Source organism: Tasmannia lanceolata, unplaced genomic scaffold, assembly GCF_043159265.1.
Source record: "Tasmannia lanceolata isolate RefF3 unplaced genomic scaffold, GAP_Taslan_0.1 ptg000016l, whole genome shotgun sequence".
Taxonomy (NCBI): Eukaryota; Viridiplantae; Streptophyta; class Magnoliopsida; order Canellales; family Winteraceae; genus Tasmannia; species Tasmannia lanceolata.
This window is the reverse complement of record NW_027518693.1, coordinates 3,924,259-3,935,004: the sequence shown is the minus strand read 5'-3', so window position 1 is coordinate 3,935,004 and position 10,746 is coordinate 3,924,259. Positions and strand designations below refer to the sequence as shown.

Genomic DNA, 10,746 nt, shown 5'->3' with positions numbered 1-10,746 from the left:
GAGAACCCAAAACCCGAAATAGTTCAACCAATGAGAATTGAGGAAACCAAAAGAGTGGTAGGGTGCAAATATCAAAAGAAGGGAGCTTTACGGATATCATCTCTCTTTGCTTGAAGTCATGGGTTTGGCACCAGTCCTAATATATCCGATCATCCAAGATACAAACCTCTGGTCATACATTCTTCTTCAATTCAGCCCCCTTTCCCATTGTTTAATGAGAACTGAGAGAAATGGGAGCAACTCTTCCTCCAAACTTTGGGTTCCAAAATTACAGGGACACCCCCAACGCCACCCACCTCGTCACCGTGGCCGCATCTCTTCGCTTCGGCGATTTCATTCATCTCCGCAAAAACCAGTTAGGGTTTTTCTTTCGATCCTCTTTCCAGGTTTATAACTCAACCCATCTCCCAATTCTAACTCAAACCCACCTTTTGTTTGCATTTCTATCGTTACAATTTTTTTTTCTAAAACCTTTAGAAGTTATTTTTTTAGGTTTTTCTAAAATCTAAGACCCTGTTTGGATTGCAGGAATTTTTAAGAAATGTTTTAAAAGGAAATTTTTTTCCGAAATCTCATGCTTTTCCATTGTTTGATTACATATGAAAAAGTGACTTGAATCACTACAGTTCAAAATTTATTTCCATGGACCTTTAATTTATAATGATGTGGCCAAAAAAAATTATAGGAAAATTTTCCCTCAAGAAATATTTTTCTTGCAATCCAAACTGGCCTATGTAAAACCTCTTCCTAAAACGACCAAGGTGGTCTGCGGGTTTTTCGGGTTTTTGTTAATCCGTTGCAATCCTTGTAATTTTATTTTCTCACAGTGAAGATTGTGTACCACGTAAAATCTTGGTGTTCATCTTGTGGCTTGTGTGTATTTTTACTTTTCTGTCTATTTGTGCTCGATCGGATCGGACTTACCCGGCCGATTTTTCTCAACACTTCTTTTCATCCCTGAAATCAACAGGAGTTCTACTCATATCATTCCAACCATTTGCACGGAATCAAAGATGTCTGGCATGGAAGAGAAATTTTTTCGAAGAGGATCAGTTTTTTGGAAAAATTCTCTGATGTTTTCTCAGCAACGTCTTCGTCTTGCTTATTTTACATCAATGAGAAAAGGGGGAAGGACACAGGAGATCAAGGAAAGTCCTCTTTCCAAACATTTATCAACAATTCTTTCAATGGAAGGTTATGGACCAATGTCCTCCTCGCCGTTAATGTTATGTGAGTCTCACTTTTCCATGAATAGTTTTAAACAACCAATTAGCCCAAAAGCTTAAGCTGTTAGAGTTTGTGTTATTTATTGATTTATACTTCAGCACTCCCCCTCACGTGGGGCCCCTCTTTTTCGGTTCCCTTTCCACGTGAATTTTAATATCAAGGAGTTGTTCGGTTTTGAACCCAGGACCTGCCGTGAGGCAATAGCTATGATACCATGTGAAACAACCAATTACTCTAAAAGCTTAACCTGTTAGAGTTGATGTTATTTGCTCACTTTTACTTCTACAAATAGGAATGCAAGTAATTACGTAGTTTCTTATTCTATATTCTGTTGGAATATACTCAATTTTCCTTTAGCATGGTATCATAGCCATTTCCACGCATAATTGGATGCTTAGACATCTGGTTTTTGGTTTTCTGGAGATTGCTTGAATTTGGAGTTCATCTACACACAACCCCCAACAAAAAAGTTGAATCGATATCAGACAGTGAGCTGAGGGTTGTTGTGAACTTTTCTAAAAAATATTTGCTTTGGTTTGGGAGAATTCATAACACTCAATCGGAACTGATTGACCTTCTCTCATTTTTGGTGTTGCTGTTGTGAGTGATATCTTAATCCCTCTGAAATGCACCAGATACGTAAACTATTTCTACAACTTCCTTTTATGCTGACTGCTTTGTTGAACTCTCTCTGTTCCCACCACTTAAAATACACAGTCCATATGTTGATACATTTTCTATCAAAACACCTTTTTGAAAATTGTGATCTCCTTGCCTACAAAAATTCCTCAATTTATTTACGCAGACTCGTTTTGTTCATGCAAAACACCCTTGATCTTATCATAAAAATCCATATAATATTTGCTCCAACCTTTTGCTACCACCATTGACTCCTTGTAAAATTTGCAGTAGTCATGGGAAGTAGACAATGACACCTTGATAAGCCTATTCTTTCTGAACAGGATAACTCCTACCCTTACAGTGTTGGTTCTAGTATGCGTTTCAGCTTCGGCTTGTGTTTCGGTTTCGGTGTGCGTTTCAATGGGGATGTAAATAGAAATATTTCGGTCATTTCGTGTTGATTTTGGTAGAAATTTAAAACCATGGAACAAAGGAGGCAACAACTTAATACAGCACTTAACCACAAAAATCTCAGCTTCATTAGAATCCTTAATACCTGCCAGCCCAGAATAAGCCATTCTGAAAGCATCATCATGCCCGTAATGATACCCTAATACCCATTAGGCCAAGATTTCCTATGGTGGGGCCATCAAAGTTAAGCTTAAACACACCCACTTGTGGGGAACCAATGAGGAAACAGTGTATCACGCACATGAGAACTATTGACCCACTTAATGATATTGCTAAAGGCCATGTTTCATTATGCACCAATGTACCACCACCAAAATGAGTTTATACAGCATTATATGCAACCATTTCATGACTAATAGGGTTTCATGACAATGGTTGGACTTCCTATGGTGTTATCATTTTCTGCGCTTAATTAGGGACAGACTACTTCATTTTTTTGTATCACTTTCTGTGGCTTTTTGTATCTTTTTGAAAACTTTGGATGCAAACATGTGAATCGCCTATTTATTTTGTGATGTTCCAGGGTTTTTGTTGCTCAGATTGCAACCCAAGGGAAGCTGATGTTGTGGGGAGCCAAGGTTGAAATAGTGATATGCATTTTCTAGCATTCTATTTCTTGAGCTCAACTCAGTTGCATCAGTTGTTATGTATGCAGATTAATAGCCTCATCGATGATGGACAATTATGGAGATTGGTTACTTCATCATTTCTGCATGCAAATATAGGGCACCTCATGGTCTGGTTTTAGTCACTTTTATCCATTATTTTTAGTGTAATTGCTAGCATTTCATAATTTCTTTACAAAATTTACACTTCAGGTCAACTGTTATTCTTTGAACTCTGTTGGTCCCGGTGTGGAGCAGTTCAGTGGGCCTAAAAGATTTCTTGCAGTTTACTTCACTTCTGTTGTTGCAAGTAAGAACTCACTTACCTTCTATGGTAGATGAAATTGTTTAAAGTCACCATCTATTAATCCCACTTAGAAATCTGATTATTACTTTGCAAGAAAATCAGGTGCTGCGATGAGTTACTGCTTTTGCAAAGCTCCTGCCGTTGGTGCATCAGGTGCCATTTTTGGACTAGTAAGTCTCCTTGAAGTAATTATTTCAATTCTGCTATCTCATATTTGTGGACATGGTTTTAAATTTCGGCCGAAATTTTGGATTTCAGTTGGGACCGAAACCAAAATCCGAAATTTCAGCCAGAATCTCAGAAATTTCGGCCAAAATTTAGGGATAATGTGATTTTTAAAGTTTTTTTTTCAAAATTTCGGTACATTAATCAAATTTGTTTTTTTTACCGTGTTTCGGGCAAAATTTTTGTATTTCGGCGGAAATTTCGGTTATGTCCGAAACCGAAATTTAAATCCTTGGTTATGGCTACAATCCTGTAATAGTTTTCACGACTTGGATTAGTTCTGGACATGGGGGCAAATTAGTGTTGGAGAAGGGCTATCGATCTATTGCAAAGAAGGCAAAAAGTAGGATATAGTACTGAAAAGTCAAATAGATATGAAAAGATGTAGGAAAATGTTGAGGGCTGTGAGTTTGAAGGTGTAGATCTTCATTTTGCACCCATCATCTATGTTGTTTTTCAGAGCTTAAACTTATTCATTTGTATTAAAGCTATTTGAGAAAGAATTGAACAGACCACTTGCAATTCTGTTAAATTTTAAGTCCTATTACTGCTTTTATGTTGTTAAAGTATAAAAGAATAAATAACGCCTTTCTCTAACAGCTTAAGCTTTTGGAGCATAGTTACCAAGGTGGGAAACGAATTCGGGAAACGAAACGTGAAACGGAAACGGGAAACGCATGAAAAAAAATACAGGGGAAACAAGAAACGAGAAACAATAGAAAATCGTACGAGAAATGTCTTAGGAAATGATGTGTTTTTTCCAAAATGATTTTCGTAAGTTCCACACATGTTCCTACACGTTTCATATGCGTTTTCTACGAGTGTTGCATATGTTTATCACGCGTTTACACATTGTTTGCATAAGTTTTCCATATGTTTCCCATGTGTTTTAGAACCATTTCTCCAATTTTATATCATATTTTGGATACGTTTCCGAAACGTGTTCCCTCGTTCTAGGGGAAACGAGTTTCCCACCTGCGAGAAACGTGTTTTAGGGGAAACGGGTTTCCCACCCGCCCAAGGAGTTTCCGGCAACTATGTTTTAGAGTAATTGGTTGTTTTCACATGGTATCAAAGCCAAAGGTCCTAAGTTCGAACCTCCTTGATAGCAAAAATCCACATGCAATGGCCAAACCCAAAAGAGGGGCCACATGTGCCACGTGTAGGCCAACCCTAAAAAGAGGGGCCACATGTGCCACATGGAGGCCAACCCTAAAAAGAGGGGCCACACGTGAGGGGGACTGTTAAAGATTAAATAACGCCTTCTCCAGCAGCTTAAGCTTTTGGAGTTGCTGGTTGTTTCATAATTTTATCATAGAAGCATGATTTTTGTATTGTCAGGAATTTATACATGATTCCTAGCCCTTATTTTTCTATTTTCTTTTTATGAATGATCCCTCAATTAGAATTGGAAGCTTACCATTGCTTGTCACTGTGAACCTATTATTTTTAAGGTATCATACTCTAGTTGTATTTTAATTGTTGTAGGATTTATTCTTTTGGCTAGTTTTTGTTCATGACCTTAGCTTCTAGAAATCCATCTATTCTCTAATCCATAATTTTCAAAGTGGGAAGCGAGTGCGAGAAGCAATGTGGGAAGCTAGGAATCTAAAAGAGAAAAAATTCAGAGTGCCATCGGAAGTGAACATAGAGCATGTAATAAGCCTCAATAGAAGCGAACTAGAATCATATTGAGAGAGATGGGGTTATAATAGGTTAGGGAGGAAGGGTCAAATGTAAGCTTGGATTACAAGTAGTAAATAGGACTCATCTAATTAGAATTACAAGTTTTTGGGAATAGGGGTTTATAGTTTTACATTTTTTATTCTTGTAAATTTAATGTTAAGTTTTTTGGAAAAAGATTTTAAAAGTTTTAAATACACTCCTATGCCATTATCAAAAGGATAAAACATTCTTTTAGGAAAAATAAACTCACATAAACAGGATGCATGCACATGTAAGATCTTATGTGGGCAATCGTTGATCTAAGATCGACAGTCTAGATTGAAGAATGAGATTAAGTGTGAGATTATTGTAAAAGTCAAATTAAAAATATGTTACTCACATATTTACCCAGATTCTTTTAAGAATCCATTGGAAGTCCTACCCGCATCCATGTAATCTCTCCTTTGGGATAAGATTACAATGTGTTGCCTTTTTATTGTAAGCTGGGAGGCTATCGATCACCAACGTTTTGATTGGAACCAAACCCATATTGACTGATCACACAAATGTCGATTGCCTATGAAATGAACAGGTTCAGTACATTGCAGTCAAGCAAGACGACATGGACATTACAAGCGATCCGCGGAACCTTGACGCACACAAATCTAAGGTCAATCGAAGCCAACCAAAGATTGAAGTCTCAAGAAGCCCAGAAGAGAAGATGTTATATGTGTAGTTTAGAATGTAGGTCTCTCTTGGGTGTTTTGAGTATTCTTAGCACTTAGGTAGGTTTAAAATAAACTTAGATACCTCTAGGAATCACACTCCCTAAAGTAGGCTCAAAGTTCATAAAAAATTCCCTCAAGAATTATTAATTTAAGTGTCCATGGGAATTACGGATGTCCGTCTGAAACCTGAACATTTGAAACTGGATAAGTGAGGGAATTGCGGATATCCGGGATATTGGCGGATGTCCGTCTGAAACCTGAAGGTTTGGGCTAAAATAACTGAGAATATTGAGGTCGTCCGGGATATTGGCGGACGTCCGTCTGAAACCTAAAAGGTTGAATTAAAATAACTGAGAATATTGCGGTCGTCCGGGAATATTGCGGACGTCCGTGGACGGATTTGAGCGTGCGTTTGGAATTTCAAACGGCTCTATTTTCCTGACGTTCGGACTTCGTCCGCGACGCTCAGGAAAGCAAAAAATTAGGGTTTTTGTTTTCTAACCTATAAATATGCTATTTTGAAAACCCTAAGTGATCTCTTGAGCTCTTGCAAAGTTATTAGCCACAATTTTCAAAACCCTAACTCTCACCTACTCTCTTCTTGCCATTTATTGTGAAAACAACATACACTTACCTCTCTTGAGTGCCATTACTTTCATCCCCAAGAGAGATTTATTAGGGTGTATATTTTGAGTGAGACAAGAATTATTGCTTAAGCTTTTACCTTTGTATTTGCCTAAACAAGAGGCTAGAGTGCTTTTACTTCATTCTACCATTGTAAAGAACGGTTGTGACCCTTGGAGAGTTTAAAGACTTGGTGTTTGTAAGGAGGCCTCGGACCCGGCTGTGGTGTGGTGTCCGGATAGTGAAGAAACCCAAAGACGACAAACTTGGAAGAGTGGAGTAGGTCTTTTGAGAAGACCGAACCACTATAAATCTCTCTGTTCATTGTGGTGTGCCTTCTACTCTCTCTTATCTCTCAACTCTCTTGGTAATATCTTAAACCCTATTCTTTACAAGTGCATGCTAGATAGCTTTAAAGTAATTGTTAAAATTTCTTAAAACAAGGTTTCCAAAGCAACAAATTTTTTAAATACCTAATTCACCCCCCCCCCCCCCCCCTCTTAGGTTGCCTAGTCTATTTTCATTTATTTTCTTATTGTACATTTAAAGGATATAAATTGAAAGCTTAAAAATGTGTGAAAATCATCTTCTTAGAATTCCAAAACACAAGATAGTAAACTTTGAAACCGTGCTCGATTTCCTATCTGACTGCATATAGGAATTAAGCAAAACCCAAATGTCCCAATATGATTTTAATTATGTGGGTTCCTTTCCGGATCGTTTCAGATTATGAGAGATTGTTTTCTACATACCCACACATCATTATACAACCAAAAGGTTAACTATTCCACTTGGCCCATTCTATCACTAGACCGAGTGGCTGAAAGATTAATGATTGCCCACATAAGATCTTACAGCACACTCCTAATTAAGGTGAAGTGTGTAGTAAGTGCACTTCCCTGAAATTTGAGAAACGATAATAATTTAGCTTCTGAAACGAGCTTCCCACCCAACTAGAAGCTTTTGGTAACTAGGCTCTAATCACTTAGTTTTTCTTTATCATGGCATTAGAGTGGGAGATCCCCGGAAGTACTTCGCGACCGACCTCTGGATTTTTATTAGTGTCAATGGGCCAAAACCAATCACAAATGTGGAAAACTATGAATGAACCTGAACCTATGAGGTAAATTTTGTGTCCGATTAGCTTGTGAGCCTGGCTCAATGACACTCAAACAAATTGTGGTCAAGTCAGAGATCTCCGAATTTGGAACTATTTTTGTCAATATTTCCCTAATTCTTGTATCTTTTGAGGTTTCATTATATTAATATACGTGGGGCACGAGCTTCAAACATGTTATAAGATTTTCTTATCTAAGTCTAATTTCAGATATGTGTTTAATGTAAGGCCCAATTACATTCTTCAAGTTCAGACTGAATAGAAACACAGGATTTGTGGTCTGCATCATGATAAATTTAAGATTATTTATTGTTTCATTTTGATCTTATTCTTCACCAGGTTGGCTCCCTTGCAATGTTTGTGTTGAGGCATAGAAGTCTTGTTGGGAGTGGGACACAAGATTTAGAGCAAATTGGGCGTGTGATTGCTCTAAATATGGTACGCATCCTTCTATACTAAAATGGTTACACAGATAAGTAATTAAAAATGAACGTCATAATGATAACATGTTTTGCAGGTTATCGGGCTTTTGTCGAGGGGCATCGATAACTGGGGCCATGTAAGTCTAGAGCATAGCTCATTAGTTGGATTCTTTTCATGTAATTATGCTGATTTGAAACTCAAAATTTTCAGTTAGGAGGATTGCTTGGTGGAGTGGCCATGTCATGGCTGGTAGGCCCCGCGTGGAGATATGAATCTCGAACAGTTGATGGGAGATCAATATTTGTTGACAAGGCACCTCTTTCCCATTTGTTCAATCAAAAAAGAAGGATACGTTAGTTCCGTCAGGTAACATTTTTCAAATCAGTTGGAACTACTGTTGAGCTTTTTACTCCCATTCATTTTCTAGATATTACCAGAGTTCTTATGATTTTTCTAAAATATTCTGAACTCACTTTTCTCATAATGGAAATGACTCCTTGCGTATTAAAACCATGGCTTGGATTGTAAAATGCAGTTCTACGGCATGATCTGCAAACCTCATCCTTGAGCTTAGAATGAAGAAAGCTTTGGGTTTGAGAAGCTGTTTATTATTGAGAGTTATCTAACCATTGTAGATTGCATTTTCTCGATAATAGATTTCTCGGGCGTCGAATAGAGAAGTTCACTGTTCATTGTATGTCACTCAAAGTGATTGCTTACTTGAGCATTGTAAGTGCCAAAGTCTTTGGCAACCCTTGAAATAAGAGAGCTACACTTGATAGAAAGGATTTATGTACATCTCTTTTCTTGAATGGCAAATTGATGTACATCTCTTCTTGTAGAAACAATTGATCTTTGACCATTATTCCTTGTTAAAACCAACTAATACTATGAGATTTTGCCGTCTATGATCTTTTTAATTAGGTATAGCTTGGTATATTTGAGTTGGGCTGAAAACGAGCTGGGTCCGGGCATGTCGGCCTGGTCCAAGCATGCACCCAAAATTTTTTTTTTCAAGGTTTCTTATTGTTGTTCTTTGTGATTGCTTTATACAACAATATATTCAGAAATTTCTTTCAACATTTCATGAAAATTTCATTGACATTTCTTATGATTTAAAGGGTAGACACTAAATTACTCCCATGTATTGCATTCATTTATCGGGTGGAAATTCAAACACCCAATGGAAAGTTCTAATCTGAATATGGGTGGAGGATAGCAAAACATGGAAACTGTTTGGAAAGCATATGACATTGACTAAAAGAATAAGATCAAATTTTTCCTTGTATTGAAGTATTGTAAAAGATTTTAATTCCAAATCATCTTCAGTATTCCAATGATAATCAAATACAATTCAAAATACAGGAGATGGGGCTTAGATATTAGAAGCACAGTTGGCACTCCCTCTATTCAATCCACTCCTTGCTTTGAGCTCTTCCTTCTTTGAGGCGTGCTCCACGAATTCACCATGTATTTTGTTATTAAACCAGCTGTCAAAAGCTATTACAATTCCCCAAAAGCTGCAGCAACCAATTAAAAAGGAAAAGACAAAGTGAGTTAGTCTCATTATCAGAACATAGTGCATATTATCAGTAGCCTTAATAAAATTAACCCCCCACCCCCCCGCAAAAAAAACAAAAAAAAACAAGGTAAAATTCTCTAAAACACTAGTGAATGACATGAACATTTAAAATTATAACAACCGCCACATCAGTTGCTGTTTTGAAGGTAAACGGAGAAGTCTGAGTGAATTATACTACGAGGGGTGCGAATTTATCATCGCCCGCATTTAATGATATTACTTTTACAGTTGCACTCTCTCTCTCAGACAGTGGGCCCACGTGAATGGACGATCTCCATCACTCGTTTTTTGGACGATAGCTCCAAAGCCAGATCATTCCATCACAACACTATTCCTTTAATACGGTTTCTTACTCCATTTTCCAATTATATATTGTTTGTTAATTTCCCAATTTTTATGTCCATTTCTCTAGGACTCTCCTTGTTCATACTATTTTAATACGCAACAAACAGGGAGAGAGAGAGACCCTCTGGTAAAAGGCAAGTTTTGTCTGAAATCAGGACCCTTGATATCATTGAGAGAGAGATGTTTTGATAAAAGATAATATTTATGTACAGGAGAGTGATAAATCCACTCCCAAATATGATAAATCGACTCCCCATGTGTCTTTCTCTCTCCTCTGAGTTAGAGAGAGAAAGACACATGGAGAGTCGATTTATCATTTTGGGGGGTCGATTTATCACTGCCCTTATGTAAAATAAGGACCCTTGATAGCATGAGGCGACTTACGTGGAATGGACATCCCATGCATAAAAATAAAGGATTACAAAATTCAATGCTTGAGCTTTTCTTGATAGTATCCTAAATGAAGAGGGCCTAGGATTATCCAGTCATGGGGAATTGGATAGATTTAGGCCAATTGATTTGATCACATATGCAAGGCATAAGTGAGGGCCAAAGGTGTCTTTTAGGAAGGCAAGAATATAACAATGCCTTTCCTTTTAATATTATCATAATTAAAAGAGAGATGATAGAATGAAGGGCACCCTTGCAAAAATCGGTTTCAAGGGCGCCCCTATTGGTTACTTTCTGCATTGTGTGGGGCCGAAAAAAGTGGGTGGCGCCTTAAAAAAGTGGAAACCATGCTGACTTTGCCTAAATCAACCAATAAGGGCGCCCTTTATCCTGTCATTTAAGGGAGATGATTTTTT

At 37.5% G+C, this 10,746-nt stretch overlaps 1 protein-coding gene across 3 annotated transcripts; it reads left to right on the top strand.

Annotated features, from left to right (window-relative positions):
• RBL10 (RHOMBOID-like protein 10) lies at nucleotides 1-8,842 on the top strand. Of its 3 annotated transcripts, XM_077357694.1 has the most exons (10): nucleotides 1-355; nucleotides 971-1,230; nucleotides 2,843-2,897; nucleotides 2,975-3,055; nucleotides 3,138-3,234; nucleotides 3,334-3,401; nucleotides 7,930-8,028; nucleotides 8,108-8,149; nucleotides 8,224-8,379; nucleotides 8,549-8,842. In XM_077357694.1, exons 1-9 carry the CDS (start codon nucleotides 119-121, stop codon nucleotides 8,368-8,370), a joined length of 1,086 nt encoding a protein of 361 aa, XP_077213809.1. In that variant the 5' UTR covers nucleotides 1-118; the 3' UTR covers nucleotides 8,371-8,379; nucleotides 8,549-8,842. The 3 variants fall into 3 exon arrangements, with proteins under 3 accessions (XP_077213809.1, XP_077213808.1, XP_077213810.1); XM_077357693.1 differs by having other exon boundaries at nucleotides 8,224-8,842; XM_077357695.1 differs by having other exon boundaries at nucleotides 71-386; nucleotides 8,224-8,842.
• The last annotated feature ends 1,904 nt before the right edge of the window (nucleotides 8,843-10,746 follow it).

What these genes read in the sequence shown, in the direction of transcription:
- RBL10 (XM_077357694.1), top strand. Translation starts at nt 119, where the DNA reads ATGGGTTTGGCACCAGTCCTAATATATCCGATCATCCAAGATACAAAC. An exon ending in TGATGTTGTGGGGAGCCAAG is followed by an intron (nt 2,898 to 2,974) that starts GTTGAAATAGTG and finishes TTATGTATGCAG; the next exon opens with ATTAATAGCCTCATCGATGA. An exon ending in CTTCACTTCTGTTGTTGCAA is followed by an intron (nt 3,235 to 3,333) that starts GTAAGAACTCAC and finishes CAAGAAAATCAG; the next exon opens with GTGCTGCGATGAGTTACTGC.